Raw genomic sequence first — 20,289 nt, 5'->3', positions numbered from 1 at the left:
TGTATACGTTCCTCCCGCCTCAATAAATCCTAAAGTACTTATTTTTAAAATAACAGAAAAAAAAAATGTTCATAATTTTCGCATTCCCTGGTCTTTAATTTTTTTTTTTTTTTAATTGTGTTAAAAAAAACAACTTCAACACGAGCCTACTAATCTACTCAAAATTTTGAGAGGTATGTAACATGGTAAGTGAAAGTTATGTGATGTGCACACCGCATCAGATTTTTAAATATTATTTCAAAATGAAATTCTTCTAATTTCCACTGAATTCTTCTTATCAAAAATTATTACAAGGTGTTAATAGTGGACCGTAGATTAATATGAGGAGAAGACGGTGGGGGTCACGATAAACATAAATAGGTAAGTTTTGGTTTATTTGTGTTTTTTTTTACTGACCGCACCCCGACCATTTTCTCCTCTTATCAAAATTTACTATTTTTAAAATGAATTCGGATACAATTTATGTCACATTTATAAAACAAAATGTTTAAAATATTAAATATTTCCTATATTTTAAGCTGAATTATATTTATACGAAACGATGTATTAATTAACTTGTAAGAATTTTCTTAATATTTTTTTTAAATCATTTTCAAGTATTACTTTCTTAACCTGGGAGGTGTCATTTTAAAGTATCAACAAATAAAGAGAAACATTAACCAAAATATGGTAAATATATAAAAAAAAATTAAATTTATTCTTAAATTTCTTAACAATTAATTAAATTTGATAGAATACTATGTGTACAAAAATTAAATTATCTTCTATCCAAGTATACATATTAACCCTAACCTCTTCAATTTTTTGAATTTTGATTTTATCTTAGTTGGGTTATAACTGTTTCTTGTGGTCTATTATTTGAGGTTATAGTTGATTTTCTAGCCTTATCCTGTTCTCTGAAAACTTTATTTAAGACAGAATGAATTCAATTAATCTGAATGAAATGATGACCGTTTATTAAAGTATACAAATAATTTCGTTCTATTAAAAAAAAATGTCTCTTAAATAAAAATATTGGCTTAGACCTTTACTGCAATAGTCTGATCTTGACTTTGATGTGTCTTTTTCTTTCTAGTGGCTTCGTCAATGAACAGATGAATCTGAGTTCCTGCAATGGCTTAAGGATTTAACAGTGACCTTTCGATTGCGCCAGTAATAGTAGTGAATTCTACTGATTTTTTTTTGCAAATTTGTTTATTGAATATTTATAGTTATTAATTTACTTAATAATCTAAAAAGTAAATCAGAAAGGTCTATATTCTACTTCCAGGTATTCCCTTTGAAAAGCTGTATTTCTATCCAAGTTATTGGTAAGGTGCAACGCTTTCAAATTGGATGAAGCATCGCCTAACGAGATTTCCTTTCTCTGTACATGTATGTTTGTGAAAAACTGATATGAAATTAAACCACCTTATCCTTATTGAAAATGAAGGTGTTGATTTGTGGTTGATATATGTAAGGGTTGGGAAGTTCCTCTCTTCGATTGCCGATCGAAAATGTTATACTGATGAATAAATTTTAATCTGGGACTGATGAGTACCTTGCCATACGCAGAATAAGTCGCTTGTGTCTCTGAGAATACCATTTAGTAAAAACTTAATAGTATACCGTATTCTTCCTCAATTGGGTCACAGGCTACGAATGACTGTACTCGTGATGAGTATATTAGAGGGTTGCTGTCATCTAGTGCAGGCCAGTGACTTCTTGAACACACAGTATTGACGTTAAATGAGGGTTTCATCTAAATATTATTTTTGAGACAGGTAAAAATATACATTTTAGGGATCACTGTCCTGCTAAGTTTACAATTTCCACTCATTCCATTTTAGCAGAGTGTGTTAGTCAAAGAAAGTAACTTCAGCTTCGTCACAGGTTACATGTGCTGCGTCACTGCCCTCATTAGCCGAACCGAGTATCACAGTGGAGATCTATGGCGTCATGGTTATGAACCAGTTACCATAGGATGATTCAAAACTTTCATTAAATAAACCTGAGTTTTAAGGAGCATTCAAGTACCGAGGTCTCGTTTGTAAGGAATGTGCCATCTTTCAAGGTTTGCAGTCTCTCAACAGTGAATATGAAACTGGCTAAGCTTTCGAAAAGCTATAGAAGTAATGTAATAACGCTATGAAACGAAGACTTTATCAGGTGTGAGGTTATAAGGTTTCTCGCCGAAGAGGCCATTGAGCCTAATTCCCCGCCTTGAGGGCTCAAGTGGTGAAAGGTGTTAACAGGAATTCATCCAACAGGACACCCAGTCGTTGAGACGAGCAGTAGGAATGTTTGGGTATTATTCAGATCATAACAAAAATTTCTCCTAGCAGACACAATTATTGATTTCTCAACCAAAACTTGTCCGTTATCTATTGAAGTTGTTTCAGTATCAGAAAAAATTTATGTTAGACGTCGCTGCAGCGTCTAGAGCCCCTGTAAGAGACGAAATTTTTTTCATCTTTGAAACTGATACCATTGAAATTACCAAAGAATATACACTTAATCATCCTGTTGCATTCTTCTCGAAAACCTTCAGTCCATCACTCCTTAGTTGAAAAAGAAGGGCAAGCTATCGTCGATGCCCTTTCCGTATGAGAACGAACTTTCCAACTTGTAAAATATTAAAAATCTCTTGCCTTTGTTTTATAGTAAAATAGCTAGGAAAATGAAAAAATAGAGAATTGAACGCTGCTGACTTAAGCTTTCACGTTTTTAATATGAACATTTCACATCTCTATAAAATATAATATAAAAGTAATGTGGCCGATAAAATGTTTAGAATATGTGATTCGAAACAAGAAAAACCACGGTTTAAACAAAACCTTGAAAATCTGTGCTATCTATTAATCACTCAATTTTATCACAGAATTAGAATCAAAAACTTGGCGTTCTCTTAAGGGGACATCCGTCAAATCACATTTTCATACTGGGCCTGTTCGAAATTTAATCCGAGGATCCAGCGCTATGAGAGGACAATTATAAAAGTCATAATTCCTGTAAATTTCCACTAATGCCACTCTTCACGTACTGATTTTGAGGCAACCTAGACGAATCGTCTAGGATTGGCCAGTCTCTTCTCGGCTGCCACCCAGAGAGCATTGTGGTGAATGGTGAAATAGTTTTAAATTCCAGGTCATCCAACACAAACGGAACGCCCACCTGTCTATTCAAGTTCTGCACATATCTAGATTTCAACTGCTGGACGTTTATTTTGAAAATGGCGATATGGGAATTAGGGAAATTTTTATCTTCAATGATTACAATAACACCTAAAATTTAATGAAATGAAGTAACAGATTACTAATTAAAAGTCAAGCCCTCACTGACATATAAAACAAAGTTACTTTTCTTTGAGTTCTCCAGGTGAGTGCGCCTGCAGACATATGGCTGTATTCTAATTGAATAGAGATGGCACGTTGGTCGCCTAGTCGGACTAAGAAAAAATAAAATATATGGAATATATTCCAGTCTCTTTGGTGAACATTTGAACTTCAATACGGACATATAACTATATTCCATATATTCTAAGCGAATAAGATTTATCCATTGCCATACCTGTGATGTTCATGCAGTCGATATATGATATGACCACACACTCGCAAATATATACATCACTGCACACTTAACAATTAGCAAGCATTTAACTTCCGGTTAGTTGAAGAATTAAGTAATCTTGAGAATAAATGGTGAGCAAATATAAATCGTTTATCGATAAGTATACAAAGAATATGAAGAGTATATTTTATAGAAAATATCTTAAATGTTTTATCGGTTTATTTCAATATAAAACTTTTAGCTTTTACTTGTAGCTTAAAAAACAAAACACGACCAAATGATTTTTTTAATATTTCGCTTATCTTACAGTGGCTCCTAAAAATACATTAAATAAATAGAAAAAATATTAACAAACGATTTTAATTTCATCACACCTTCAAGATTTATTGTCTCCTCTATTTTATTCAACAGAAAGTGTTCTAGTACCATAGTAGTATCACTAGATTGGTTTGAAAACAGTTTTTTGAAATAATATTTAATTTACCTTTAAAAAATTAATAAATAAATTAAATTAACCGATAAGTCTAATAGTTAATGAATAAACAGTAATTTACTGTTATTATTAATTAGTTGACTCTACTAATGATTCATATTTAATCACCTCTCATAATATATATTATTTATTTATAATTCATTCATTCGATAAGTTATGTTTATTGTTGTCACAGGAACGTTATAGGCTTTAGTCGATTTTCGGTCTTGATTACTTTTGTTATTGGCTAGCTAAGGTTATATAGCCTGGCCCTATTCTGTTTGGAAGCGTGCCTTGCGTTTGTGTTGTTTATAGTGGGGTAAAGGTTTCTTTCTGGTGGATTTTTTGAATCGTTAAGCTGGGTATTGGGGAGTACAATTTAACTGGGAGGACTATCTCCTCTCAGTCAAAAAAAAACGTACCTCATTATGGACCACAAGAAAAGCCCTAACAGGTATGTTTGTATTGTTATCATAAAGGTATATTATAAATTTCAATAATTTTATAATGGTTTTTTTAATTGCTGCTGTTTGAAACATGTTTCTTAAAGGTTTAAGGTAGGCTCAATTTTTGTCGAAAACTTATTAAGTGTGTAATGTAGCCTATCAATGGTTTTTGTTTTTTAAAGAATTGTTTATATGTCTGAAAACTTATTCTTTTCTAAAACATGACCAGTGGTAATGCAATTTATTTTGTCCCTTGGAAACCCCTTGATAAATTGTGTTACGTTTGATTTAATGTTGTGTTATCAATTTTCTTTATGTTAGTTGTGTAGTGCATGAATATTCTTTATTAAAACAGACTACTGTATTCTTGTTTGTCTTTATTTATCTCAGCTGAATTTTTGTTTGTGATGAAAGATGTTGAATGTCTATTAGTACTTTAAGAAGTTATAAAATTTTGTATATATGTTAAGTGAGCAAACATGTTAATGGTATGTGTTAGGGATATTTATAGAGCTAATAAGCATTTGTATATGTTATTAGCTGTAATAAAGAACTGTACCTTTGAGTGGTTTATATGTTACAACTTCACTTGCTTATATATACTAATTGTTTCTATGTAAATATTTCTGGTTATAGTAGGACAATTATAACTATGATCTTGAGCTGTCTGATATTATTAATCCTCTTAGTATAAGTTATCATATCATGATACAAAGTGTTCATTATAATTTAAAACATTGTTTTTAATTTTTTTATAAAAAGTAATATGTTGGGGTTATTTTTTTGTATCATAAAAATATTTATTTGTTCTTTTATTATATTTTTATAATCTTATTCATGCTTGAATATAGGGATATTTATGGTGTAGAAACTCAATTAGAGGGATATTTGAATTTTTGTAGTGTTTTTAAATTTAAAACTGAGTAAGTTCTGTAAATATGTATATATTTTAGCCTTTTAATTTTAATATAAACTGCTAGAAATATTTCTATTTTAGATCTATTTCTATTGTAGATCTAATTTCTGTATGATATAACTTTTGCAAATTTTTGAAATGTTTCCCCTTACTTGGGCCAAAGTTTCTATTGAAACACTACGTAACTTTCATCTTATTTCTGTTATTACTATTATCTCTATATTTATTCCTGATTTTATACCTATGATGTTAAACATAACATAAAATTCTCTATTTATGCGACTCAAAAAAATGGAATTTCAGAGATTATGGAAAGGTATGTATTTATTAATTTCGTTATGGTCTTATATAACAAAATTATCTATAAATAAGACATAATTTGTTTTAGTGAAATAATAATCTTATTGCTTGTGTTGTATCCTGTTTTACTATCTAGGTTTTGAATCGATTAATTTTTATGTTGCTTGACCAAGCATTGCATAAGAGATTGTCCTATTTGTTTTGGTTTTTTACAAGCCTTTTTTTTTTTTTTTTAGTATTTAATTACAAAAATTCAGAAGTGCATGACAAACTTTAAAAAAAAACAACTATGCAGCATGTATGCATTAATCTTGAAATTGATAGATCATTCATTTATTTATTTTTATATCTTTTAGTTATAGTATATGACAGGTTTAGTTCAAATATTTTAAACCTTCTTGAAGATTTAAAAATTTTGAATTGGTTATTAATTTGTGGTATCGATCACATTTTACAGTTAAATTCTTCACTAGTACTTGATATTTGTTTCTTTAATTTTATAAAAGTGAGTAATATCGAATAACCAATCATAATATCAAAAAGTATTATTCATTTAAAGTTAAAATGCAAACAATGATCAGTCTTGGTATGGTATTTTTTTTTTTATTTCCTGTAACTTCACTAGGTATTTCTATAAATGCCCTATGGTGTTGTTCTATTAATTAATTTACTGTAATGCATTACCAAATTGAGAATAACAAGTTAATGGTTGCAGAGACAACTTGTTATGTGAACTCAACCTAGTCTTAATATTTTAAAACTAGAAATGATATCTTTTATGAATTATGTTTTGGGTTAGCTACAATTTGTTGCTAATTTAGTTAAACCTTATTATGAATTGTTTGGAAATGACTAACTATTTAAAATATTGTTGGTCTCAAGAAGTTAAAATCTAATAGCAATAAGGTTTGCTTTCTTCATTAATTTTTTTTCTTCTTATTTTGTTTAAAACAATCTTTAATATATCCATGCATAATTCATAAATTTATATGATACAACAGAGAATTGTTTGCTAGTTTAGAGTTGGAGTTACGCATGTATCCATTCCTGAAACATCCCTCCCCAGTCTAATTTGGTCGGTGCATATTAAAGAAGTTTTCCTTCTCTTGTATAATCTTTGGTAGTTAATTTTTAAATTAATTGTTTTGTTTTTTTTAGTCCTTTTATTTGAACTCCTTGTCCTCTTTATTATTTTTTTTAATATGTCAATTCTTTAAAATCAATATATTGTTATAAATCAATATTTTATATGGCTGTAAATATCTTCAAAGTATAAAATAAAAGTGTTTAAGATGATCGTTTGAAAATGGGTTTATTATCTTGTACTAGTTTGGTTATTTCTCCACTTATAGAGTGAAATAGATTTTCTACCTGAGTAAACAGTATTTTTAACTATTAAAATATGCCTCAGAGATGGTTGTAATATTTTTGATGCCATAAAACTGTTTAGAAATGAATAGAAAAAGTTGACCTTAGCCATCTTTTCCAAGCCAAATTTTCCTTGAACATGTACACAATTTGATTACTTATTTTCTCTTGTCTCAAAGCAAATAACTACACCAAATTTTCTAAATTTGGCATCCATTTCCATGCTTGGTTTAAGGTTTATAGTATACAAGCATTTAGGCTGAAATGAGCTTTTCCCACATATTCATTTCTCCTCACACCAGTAGAAATGAGTGGCAGTTGCTTTTTCTTCTGCATATTTGCATTTTTCATTTTCTGATCTCTTATCTTTTGTACCTTACCTGGAATAACCTTGAGATAAGGTATATTTCTGATCATGATACTTTTTAAATAATCTAGGCCTTAACACATTGATAACTATTAACATTTTTTTAAAACTCTTTTAATAAGTATTAATAATTTGCTGCAATATTGTGCTATATTGACTATGTTTCTACTGAATGTCACATTACAATTTTCTTAATCAGCTGTGTACAGTGAATGGTCATTACGAGTTGTGCAGTTTTATCCCCTCTAAAGTTCATCTCGAGAAACCTATTTAATTTAATGAGTTTTGTATTAATATTATGATTATATATAATGTTGATTAATTTATGCAGTTTCAAAAGACTATATAATTTTTTAAAGTTATTATAATTCATCATTCTTAATAATTGTAATAATAATTATAATTTTAGCCTTTAGACAAGTATTTATTTAACTTGTGGGCTTCTGAAACAATATGAGTTTTGGTGTAGTATCCTTTAAGGGACCAGGTTATGTACTCTCAATCTTTGGTCTTTACCTACCAACCTCTAGTCTGCTCTGGGCCCTTAATAGTAATTATAATGAGTTAAATAAGCACAAAGCATTAAGTGCGAGTAATGTATTTTATTATAAAAAATGAATGAAACTTCTACTTGAATATTTTTGGTATCTTATTTTCGTGTTGCTTAAAATTATTAATACTTTCACATTATTTTGAGTTGTGCTCAACATATTGATCTCAAATTCAAATCACAATGTATTGTGATAAAACAATGCATTATGATAAAAACACATTCAGTTGTTCAGAATTTGAATCTTGTCCTTATTTGCAGTTCATAGGTGTTGTAATACTCGATGATATTTTTTTCTTGACAGACAGTAGTTCATAATAAATACATTGTTATTTTGTTGTTTGTTGCTTTAATTTTTAATTTTGCTCTGGGTAATGAAAAATAAATATTCATATTTGTCTGTATGTATATATATAATTTTTTTTTTTAATGAGTTTAATAAATGTTTTGTTTAATGCCTGTTAGTTTAGGTATATGTGCATGACCTCAATTTTAGCTGTTTTAGCTACTGTTTGCCAGATAATATATGAGGTTTTTGATAATTATGTTATTTTGGGGAGTAATGTGGATCTTAATCATGGATAGAATATTTGCCCTTAGTAATATTGTTAAGAAATGAAATTTTTGAGTGACTGTTTAAAATTAATTCTTTACCAACAGTTTCTTCACATTATGGTCAATGCAAATCTCTTCAATTAAATAGAAGTATTTGTTTTACCTGTTAATTTTATATGATTGAATTGATCTACATTTATAGATTCAATACTAATTAAAGTTATTGTGAAATGACTGAATTAAAAAAAATTAAATTTTTATTAGTGCAAACTAGTCCGATTTTTAGTCGTAACTACTAAATTTATTTACTTACTATAATTTTTCTTTGTTTTTTTTTAATAGATGAGTTCTTTCAGTGAATCTTATCTGGTATTTAATTCTATGTTCTATGCCACTACTCTAATACTACTACCAACTAGAAGGAGGTAAATCTGCTGTCTGATATTTCTGAATTTGTTTCACTATGAGAAGGATAAAAAGTGTTACACTGATGGTATCTGTTTATATTAATTTTCAAGCTCCTCTTAATTATTTGTGTATTTTTTACTGTTATATTTGAAGAAATTGATGGGATCTTTTTAATTATACTCTATTTAATTTATGTCTTCAATTTTCATTGGTAAATAAAAAATCTTTGAGTCTTAAATTATAGTTTTTGTACAGGTTTGCATTTTTCTCTCAGGAATCGTTGTTTGGTTTTACTAAGAATCTAGATTCATAACCAAAATATCACAGGATTACCAAGATACTGTAAGAATGGCTATAAAAATTCAAATCATCAGTTATCAATTTCATTTATATTATGTCGACAATGGTTATACATAACTAATCCTTGTCTTCTACACTAATCCCCTGTATTCTCAATGTTAATGAACCAATCACACAATTCCCTTATTGACTGAATAACTAAAAGATCACTCTCTAATTTAATATTTTTATATTATTTTCTATATTGGCCACAAACCATACAAGTTTTGTCTCAGAAGTCAGTAAAAATAATACAACTTTTGTTTAAAATCGTAGCATTAATAGTAGTAATATTTTCAATTATCGTGAGTAGTATAGAGCATATATTATACATGCACTATATATCAAGGGTTAAAATCATTCTTTACTAATGGTTATTTACCAATGTTATTCATTATATCATCAGTTTATATTTACTAATTTATTTCCATTTAAAGTTTCAGTAGTTTTGGCAATTCTCACTAGAAATATGAGATGTTTAGCTCCAACTTTAAAAGTGACCTTTACAATTTTAAGCTTTTGTATTTAAGTTAAGAAAAATAAATTCTTGGGGTTATTGATCATTTTTATTGACAGATGGCTTCATTATTTAATGGGCAGAGAAGAAACAAGCGGTTAGGAATGAGTCATTAATGGAGACTGAATGTGATACAGATAGAAGGTGCTGGACCACTGTAGCCATGTATGTGAGTTCAATTGTCTATTGCCTTTTCTTCCAAATTTTTGCTACGGGCTAGGTCTATCTAAGTTTATTTATTAATCTAATAATTGTTTATCATATACCATGAAATCTACTGCTAACCAGTTGGAACTTCACCCAATGAGTATAAAAAGTTAAAGACTGAATTATATCCTGAATCCGGTAAAGTAATATACTTGCGTATTCTTGATTTAAAAAAAAAAAAATATATATATGCTACGTTTCATTTGTTTTTCACTATTCGATATTGGTGATAGTTAAAAAGTTTTATATTAAATATGGAAACTCGAATAAAGGTAAGTCCGTAAGAATTAACAATTTTAATTATCGTAAAAAAATTATTTACATCAGGTAATGAAGAATATGGTCAGGATGGCAGTCAAAAAAGAACAAAAATAGTTAACAACTATTTATTTTCCAACATTTTGCCCCACTTTGTAGAGCTTCATCAGGGCTGTTCGAGTCTCTTAAACTATCAACTGGAATAGCCCTGGTGAAGCCTCTACAATGTGGGGCGAAACGTCAGAAAATATAATATAATAGTTGTTTACTATTTTTGTTCTTCTTTGACCGCTACCTTGACCATTTTCATTATTTGAAATTATACGGCTAATTATTTTTATATATAATATTTACAGCAGTATTTTAATTTAAATATTGTTAGTTAGACATTTCTTCTGTATAATTGTTATCTTCAGCTCTTTTTAAAAAAGTATTTCTTATAATGTCCTAAATACTGGTATCTTGTTTAATTAGCCCTTTTAGTTCAAATTATATATTTATCCTTCCTCCAAACTAAAACGTTTTAGACCTCATACCCATTTCAAGTTCCTTCTTATTTTTAAGTTAATGTATTAAATTTAATTTAAAAATAATAATGTACAGCTTGATAATGGGAGTGGTTCGAAACATTGTTGTTTGTTTGAAGTTTAAATATATAATCTAATCAAAAAGGGTTCATGAATCAAAATTCCTGTGTCTAAAAAAATTATTGTGAGATAACAATGTATTGTGTGAAGAATTAGAGGTAAATAAATTGAAAAGTAGTCATTGAGTAGTTATTAAGTTGTAGCTCATTAATAGAAGAATTTTTGAATTTGAATTGATTTATATTGAAGACTACAAGCTAGGCAAGGCCATAGGTTGATAGGAATTCTAAAAAAAAAAAAAATTAAATAAATAAATAAAAAGTTGTGAGAACTAGTAAGAGGTTATGTTAGTTGTTATGTATCCTAAATTAATAAAAAGTTTGGAGTAAAAAAAAGTTTCTGGGTGCGTTACATTTAAGATAGAGATTTTAATGAATTTCATTATCTGAAAAATAATATCGATGGCTCACTTCACAGTGGTGCTAAGTATATTTCCACTAGTTTTATGTAAAATACAATTAAAGGTTCTATCTTTAGGTAAAAGTACAACTTTTCAGTTAATTAATTGAAAACTGATACCTGGTCATATTTGGAAAAGGAGTTCTTTACATAAAGGCTTATTTGGATCTACTTATCTTCCTAGCCTTTAATATAGTATAAATTAAACATATGTGTATTTGATATTAGTTTTATTGTTACCTCTTCAGACATTGTCATTTGTTTAGTCTTATTGTGAAAGGACTAAACAAAGTAATGATCCTTTGAGCTTACTATTTATACATTTTGTCTAGCCACTCTTTTTCTTTTCCCCCTCCTTTGATTTTTGCCATTTGAATGGTTATATTGTTCTAGATTTATTTTTTATTTTTAACTTTCAACCAATCATGCAAAATTTTATTGACCTTGAAACAAAATAATCTAGAAATTTAATTGAATTTAATGTATTATCAAAACTCCTAAAATTGCTATATAAAAAAAATCCCTTTTTTTGAGGGGGTAGGGGAGGCTGTACAAAACAATTTACTGCTATACTTATTTAATTCTCTCTGAAGTCATGAAATACTTAGTAAGCAATGCGTGATTTCCGAAATGGAAAAGCAAATAATCAGGATTTTGAATAAGATTTTTATGAAATAAGTCATACTCAAGCAATCACCCAATATGTATTATAATGGCTATATTTTTTAGAGTCTTGCTTATTTATCTGTTTTTACAGTTTATCTCTTAAAATAAGTTGATTTAGGTTGGTATTTTAAACGTGACCAACTAGATTCAGAAGTTAAAAACTGATAATAACTTTTTTATTTTTGTTTTATAATCTTTTTAATTATTAGAAATTTAAATTCGTGTTCCCCAATCTTATATTTAAATCCTGACAGAAATATTTTTGAAGTATAAAAACTTATTCTGATTTACTTGTAGCAATGTTTTTTTTTGTTTTTTTTATTAATGTTTAAAGTATAAAGGTTTTCCTGTGAGTTAAATGTGACTCATAGAGATATTAGTCTGACTCTTTGATAATAGTTTGGTATATTTGTTAGATATTGCTTTCCCACGTCTTGGAGTGATTATTTATTTGTTCTTTTGCATTGCTTATTAGCGTAGGGAAGTTTAACGGATTACTGAGATCCACTTAGAACATAGTAAGAAACCTAGAACAGAGGCAGTTCTCGGTTTCTTGCCATGTTCCTGGTTAGGAGGTGGTTTTATTTCTTCTTTTGCACCAATGGTCAACGTATTTCAGGTACTATATCCTTAGTCAGCCTCTAGGTCTTCTGCCATCAAGTCCATAGTTCTTAGTGGATCTCGGTAATCCGTTATTTCTTTTTGAAAGAAAATTAGTTTTTTAAGCCAATGACTTAGAAAAGGAATCCTTAGTTCATTTTTTAAGTTAATCATGTAAGTGTTAAAATTAATAGAGGATTGTTCTAGAAAGTAATTTTTAAAATAAACGCTTTTTTTTTTTTTTAAAGAGATTTGACAATTAAATGAAAAATCTGGCATTTATTGAAGATTCTCTCAAAATAAAATTAAATAAATTAAGATTTCATCTGTTCGGAATTGAAATTGCAGCTTTTGAAATACATTTGCTATCCTTGGCTGATAAGGTTAATGGAAATCAAGATTTATATGTCTTGGTACTGTAATTGAGAATGTAAAAAGATGGAAAATGCATTCTGCTTTTGAATCTGATTCTAAGAGCAACCAAAAATTTATGAAAAACAGACAAAATTTTCTTCAATGCCTGGAAGAGCTTGTAAGATTCACAAAAAGTGTTGAAAAAGCTTGCATTTAGTATTCTTAGTATCTTTAACTTGAGATAAATTTTTGTGAATAAATGTTTTCCAACTTGAACGTTATTAAACATTAATTGAGAAACTAAATAAACAGTGAGAGCTTCTTATGAAAGATTCTTTAAAACATTCTGAGGAAATGGCAGAACATTGATCTCATTGATGAAAATGCTTACTTTCTTACTTGTAAATTGTATATAGTGAGCATATTATTTACATAAATCTATGTATGATGATGTATTGGTTTCAATTGCTCTGTAAATTACTCTAAAAAAATCAATAAAATTAAAGCGGTGGCTCTTATAATTATTTCCGGAGACCTTTAATGGTGAAATTGGCTCTTGGGTTCCTTTAATTTGCCAACCACTGCCTGGTGTGTATTGTTAGTATCCTTTGTCTGTAGTAAAAGGACATTGTAGTGTGTTGTATTAGTGTACTTGTATGTGTGTTAAGTGTGGTATTCCCCCAACCTATAGGGCCAGTGGCTGGCTGGATTGCAAAGATTAGGCAATGAAATCACCATGTTATTACACCTAAATTTCTTTTGTTTATATTATATAAAGTTACAATTTTCACTTTAAATGTTTAGGCTTAAAGTTATCTGTGTTATTTTTAGTTTAGATAAAATTAAAATATTATATTTTAGTACTGCGTTGTCCTGAATCAGTAAGGTTATTTTTTATTTTGTTTTTTAGAGACAATAGGTTAAAATATACCCATTGTACAATAGGAATAATTAATTTTTTATTGAGAAACATACTATTGTTCTGTTTAGATCCATTGGTTCTTTTACTTGCACCAGGTCAAAATACAAATAATAATTAATGGCTTGTTTACTTTTTGTTCATGTTATTTTAATTTTTCAACACAGTCCTTTCTTTAACACTCATTGCTGAGTTTGTATCAATCGAGTTACTAATAAACTTCAAAATATTGATCAATATATGATTTCTGCATTTTAAAAACATGATTATTACTACATTACTTTATCAATTTAACAAGTTTGCTGCCACACCACCCGTATTTGAACGTAAATACTTCTGTGAGGGCTTCATCCTTTATTTATGTATGGCAGTGTGATGAACACTTTGAAACTAATTTATCAATTAGTACTTAATTCATTTACGAATGATATTAATATGAACAGCTCTGGTCACTGTATTGTACTGAATTCACTAACCTATGACCAACTATCAGGGCCATTTTATACTTCCCCATATACTCTATACCTTGTTGTTGGTATTAAATTATAAAGAAGGCTTGTTTTGAGGAACTGGAGCTAGTTAAATCTTGTTCTTCGCTTACAAGATTTTGTACGAATCTGGAAATTTTTCACATACCATTTAGAAATAATACCATTCTTTTGCAAAATAAAAGAAGTTGTACCCCATTGGTTACCAAACATTTGTCTAATTGACGAACTACTGAATGGCAATTATACTCAGACATTAGTCCAATTGACGAGGTATGTTTGCTGAAAAGTTACCAGATAAATATGACTGATTAGCCAAAAGTCTATTCATTACACCAGCAGGAAGTGAACAAACCACGGGAAGCACTGATGTACAGGGGGCTCTCTTAGTTCACCAATGGAGGAAAAATATTGAGAGGTACTCATCCTTTGATTACCATTATTATCTTGGGATTAGGGATGAAGAGAACCAGAAATATATTGAAAAATAATTATATTGAAAATTTTCATCTTCTTATGTGTTTTTATTTTATAAATCTTTGGTAGAAAAATTAAAAAAATATTTTTAGGCAGTAAATTGTGAAAAAATATTTATTACATATAAATTAACTGGGTGAGTGCAGGTAACAACTGGGTTTGTGTGAAAGTGATAATAGAAGTAACACAGCAGATGGGCGAGTGTGAAATAGGTCTTACTCCATTTGTAATTGACAGTTGCTATTACTATAACTCACTACTAATGTATGGTGATAATATATGGATATTCATATATCTCCAGGGCTACTAGGATGTCTCAGGAACTGCAGTGGACCATGTAATGGGGGAAAATTAAAGGCAGTGGAACATTGTATCTTAATTAAAAATACAAACCAGCTATAGATTCTAAATTTATCAAGAATAGGTGGCTATTGGCTGTAAAGATTTAAAACTTGAAAAACTGGCTACTGGCGGATTCGGGGTAGTTCAAGGGTGGTCAAATCTCCCCCTGGGCACCTACACCCGGTAAAACAAGTCTTTTAAACCCCTGTTGAACATTTCAGAACCTACCTGATCAATAAGTATCAATTTCCTTTATATTGTAACATTATTGCATTTATACATTACTATAGATATTTCTTTATTATAAAGTATTAATAAAATAATTTGTGCCATAAATCGTTCTAAAGATCAAATTAATAATAATTTCACAAACACTATACCTATGTAGTTCTGTTTGTGATTCCCATTGTCTTCTAACAAATCGACTAAAACATTCCAAATATTATAAATATATTGAATAACATATAATGACTAAATATTTTTAGGTACCAAAACCCTTCGAGGTGCACTGTTTATGAATAATAATAATAACATGCTTTGTTTTATAAGTTTTTCTGAAAGAATGCATTCTTTTAAAATCAGAATTATTTACTTTGTAGATCCATTGGCTTACAATAAATAACCACAATTATTAGCAAAGTGATATGAATTAATTGTATAACTAGAATAATAAATACCCAATAATTTAATTTTTTATTTGTAAATCTTTCACAAATTTACATTGTGTTTTCAAAAAACATTCAATTTATTTTTTTTCAAAATAAGAAACATTACAGTGTTAAAATATTTAGTAAAGTTAAAATAAAAAAGAAGTAGAAACGAATTGAACACTCTGAATGCTTGAATAATACTGTCATTTATTTTTACCTTCCACATAGGTTATCAGCTGTTATTACAATGGTTGTTTGATAATAGTACTTATCCTTTACATTTCTTATCATATAAACTACTTATCACCCCCATTCCAGTTCACAAAGTGAACTTTGAGTTCATTAAATAACGCATAAAACATAATAATAAAGAAACTAAAGAACAATTCCTTGAGCTGAAGTGTATGAAAAGAACAAAAAAAAACAAGCTATAAATCCTACTATATATAGATTTTATAATGACAAGAAAATCATACAACAAAATAACAGAGCTAATTAGACTGAAAGAAAGGGAGAAACAAATTATGATTTTACATGCCTGGATCGGAGGGATGTGAAGGTGCTGTAAGTATGGTTAACCCTCTGAGCACCAGTTATCTCCTGGATTGAAAAGCCGGACGATTATTGACAATATTCCGTCATACCCAATTTGTGACTGAAACTTTGTGAGAATCATCTGCTACTGCCAAGGAAATGCGATTCACCCTGTAAAGTTTTTCTTTGAGAAGTCTGGAGTGCATCTGCTGGGAAATGGCTAGTTGCCTATGCTTGTGAATGACATCATCTCTTAGATGTGTGTATGCCATTGTGAGCAAATCTCCTCTTCTTCGTACCGGGTGGCCGAATACAACTTCTACTGGTGCTAACCCCATGGCAGAATGAATTGTTATTGTATGCCATCACTGCTCTAGGCATTGCTGCAGTAGCTCCTAATCCCTTATGTAATTGGAACAACCGAAGAAGTTCCCTTAGAGTATTTTGTAGGCGCTCAATGGACCCGCGCCCTTGTGGGTTCCTGGGGGAATTGAAATGCCATTTTATGTTCCACTCGGAACATTCTATGGTGGTACCAGTGTTTCAAAATTCCCTCCCACTGTCAGATATAATGGTTTGTGGTACCCCATAGCACGACATTCAGGCAAACACCCTCCCAAACGGCGTCAGATGTTATGTTTTTGGTTGACAAGGAATATGCCATAGCTAATTTACTTAAGTTGTCTAACAAGGTTAGCCAATGTGAACCCTCCCAAGTAGAAATGTTTTATTGTTTCCAACAGGTGCTCAATACAATCTAAGATGGTTTTATTTCCAACGTACATGTAATATGTTTTGCAACGTTTGGTTAAAGTATTGATTATGCGGATAACATCTTCTGGTACAACCGAGGGAACGGTCCATACAGTTTCAATACTGTGCCTGCCATACCCAGTATGTTCTGTTCGCGATGTACCTTCCATTTTTGTTTTCCCAATAATCTGCCGCTTATGTTGGTTGACTATGGTATCAGTTTCGTTGAGTTTTGTATGGCGGCTTCCGGGGGGGGACTTCATTGGCATCTACTGCATTCTCCTCATCACAAATATATTATCTTGAGCAACATGAGAGGGGCCTACATCATGGAGAGGGTTCACATATAGAAGCTCTCCAAATGTTCATCGGTAAAGTTAAAGCATCGACCCTTCTTTAAGAGCTGAGTGAGTGGCGAGATTACATCACCTGCGTTCGATAGAAATTTATGATAATAATTTATCATCCCGAGAAAACTCTTGAGTTCCTTTTGGTTAGCTGGTGGATTTACTCGCACAATGGCTTCTACCCTGGCCGGATCTGGTTTCACTCCTTGTTCGGATACAAGGTGTCCTAAAAATTTTATTTCCTTCTGAAAAAAAAATGTTATTTCTCCTCTGAAAACCTTAAACCGAATTCCCAAGTACGTTCAAATACTACTTTAAGGTGGACTATACGACGATGGGGAAGGACTAAAGACTATAAGGCCTTCCATGTATATTTGGCAATAGTCTTCATAGCCTGCGAAGAAATTCATCCATCAATCAATGGAATATAAGAGGCGCGTTCTTAAGACCAAACGGCATTCGTGTGAATTCGTAATGCCCTCTACCAAATGTAAATGCTGTTTTCTCTATATCCTCACTTGATGGTAACCAGATTTGAGATCAAGGGTAGAAAAAACGCGAGCTTCCGCTAAGTGATCTAGCATATCTTCAAGTCTGGGAAGGGGATACCGGTCCTCTACAGCATTCTCGTTAAGTTTTCTGTAATCAATCACGAGGCGATACGAGGGGTCAGCCTGTGAATCCTACTTCTTTTTCTCGATAATCCACAAGGGGCTACTGAAAGGCTAAGAAGTTCGCTTATTTAGTCATTAATTATTGCTGTCATTGACTGGGGATATCTTCGGCCCTTTGTATAGAGAATTTGGTTTTTTTTGAGAGTTACTCATGTTTGATCTTTCCAGTGGGGTTAACAACCCTCCCTGTAAAATATATCTGTAAATTCAGACAGTAGTAACTCGACATTGGGTACCTATACAGGAATGACTCTACACAATGATCATTTCAATTAGTTTTTAGACTCTCATGATACGCTTTAGTTCTCAGGATCATTTTCCAGCATCCCTGGGTATCCTGCATCTGAAAACCGACCTTATCCAGAACATCGCACCCGATCAAGATGTCATATTGACTTGTTAGATCTTCCAATACATGGACTGCCCCCATTTTCACCCCAGTGAGGTTCTTAAGATCCCATTCGTACTCCCCCAGTACTCTACAAGGGTCACTCAAAGTGATAACAGAACATCTACATACCTTTAATTTGTTGGCTTCATCCAGCTCCTCCAGCACCTAATCAAGGTACCAATATCAATAAGCCCTTTAAATCTATCACTTCGCCCCTGCACTATAGGCAACCTCTCCCACACTCCACACATTGTTTATAAGCTCTCGTCTGCGTAGATTGCCCTTGTCTCCTCAGATGGTAGCTTCCTGCTTCTGGTCCGCTCTTTTCGATTTGCAACTCTTGTCCACCTGTTCATTTGATTTTAATAACACCCATGTCCCATTAGACTTACCTTCTTCATCACTTGAATTCTTATCTGAATATTCCTCAGAACTTGATGTTGGAACATCCATGTGACGTCTTGTTCTGTGAGTGTTCACTTGCTCTTGACCGAAGGACAGTTCACTGCAATGTGACCTTGACGATTACATTCATAATACCTACGAGCGTCCACTTTTCTGGGTCCTTGAGGTTTACTGCTCCGCTGCATGTCTCTGCTGTCTCTTTTTCTATATTCGACCTTGGGCAATCGAGAAGGTTCTAGCCTGAAGTTGAATCGCGGCTTGTTATTTCTCCTGCTCCTAAAAGGTACCTGCCTCCACTACTAAATATTTCCTTCTTCCTCCTCTCTCCTTCTGCCCCCTTTGTCCATAATGTCACGAACACATTCGATGAAAGACATTTTCACCGATAATTTTTCTCATACAATCAAGTTCCGTCCTAATTGTACCTTCAAAATTTTGTAGAAAATCGCTAGTTGTTGTGATGTTTCCGTCTGTCCTACAGTATTGATTAGTTTTTGGAAGATGTCTGTATATTGATTCAGCATATTTTCAGCAAAACTGTTATCTGATTGTCCGGACTTTCTCACTTCCACGAAGAGACAGTAAATGTCCTCTTCTGGCGTCCAGCATCCTTCTCCCGTATACTTTTTTCAATCTTTTAATAACCTCTTCCCACAAAGTTAGCTCATCCGCTTATATGCCATTCAGCACATTCCGTTTTGCCCTTCCTACCAAAAAACCCCTTAATTCCGTGGCATCTAGAGCATCCACCAATCCTGCTTCGATTCTTGCCCCTATCAGATTATGAATCTGATTTCCTATCTTTAAAAAATGGTTAAGGTGTCCTAATTCTCCAACGAATCTTTCTAACTCTGAGACAGCATTTTTAAGTATGTGGCGGTAGCTGTCTTCACTCTCGTCCATTCTCGTATTAAATCAAAATTTTTATTGACCACCTGAGTGATTAGTGGATTGCCAGTAGGTGGATTGGTGTTCTTTCCACTAGCCTGCTCTATAGGTTCACTCTGTTCGACCATGGTTGTGCCTTGCGATTAAATTAATGGCACTATGGTATCTAACCCACAACGTGATACTTGTATCTAAGCAATAACCTATAACTAATCTCATCTATCTTCTAATATATAGTATCAGTCTTGAGATTATCGACTTCTTAAAATTTCTTTTTTTCAAACACTAACACAACTTACTTAATTTTCCCAAGTTTCGACACCAGTTAAAATATTTAGTAAAGTTAAAATAATAAAGAAGTATAAACAAATTGAACCCTCTAAATGCTTGAATAATACTGTCATTTATTTTTACTTTATACTTAGGTTATGAGCTGTTATTACAATGGTTGTTTAATAATAGTACTTATCCTATACACTTCTTAACATATACACTACTTATCA

At 31.1% G+C, this 20,289-nt stretch overlaps 1 protein-coding gene across 6 annotated transcripts in view; it reads left to right on the top strand.

Annotated features, from left to right (window-relative positions):
* Nucleotides 1–4,221: 4,221 nt before the first annotated feature.
* Nucleotides 4,222–20,289, top strand: part of RYBP (ring and YY1 binding protein) — a 37,205-nt gene continuing 21,137 nt past the window's right edge. Inside the window, exons 1-3 of one of the 6 annotated variants that reach the window (XM_024361269.2) lie at nt 4,223–4,475; nt 8,866–8,948; nt 9,847–9,952. In XM_024361269.2, the coding sequence (XP_024217037.1) occupies nt 9,903–9,952 (50 nt within the window). In that variant the 5' untranslated portion in view covers nt 4,223–4,475; nt 8,866–8,948; nt 9,847–9,902. Of the gene's footprint in view, nt 4,476–8,865; nt 9,017–9,846; nt 9,953–20,289 lie in introns of all 6 variants that reach the window. The other 5 variants (XM_014433331.3, XM_014433333.3, XM_024361268.2 and 2 more) reach the window with 5 other exon arrangements.

Source organism: Halyomorpha halys, unplaced genomic scaffold (genome assembly GCF_000696795.3).
Source record: "Halyomorpha halys isolate HHAL.00 unplaced genomic scaffold, Hhal_1.1 Scaffold1190.1, whole genome shotgun sequence".
In the NCBI taxonomy this organism is placed as follows: domain Eukaryota; kingdom Metazoa; phylum Arthropoda; class Insecta; order Hemiptera; family Pentatomidae; genus Halyomorpha; species Halyomorpha halys.
Note: the sequence above shows the minus strand (reverse complement) of the source record. Positions and strands in the feature narration are given on the sequence as shown.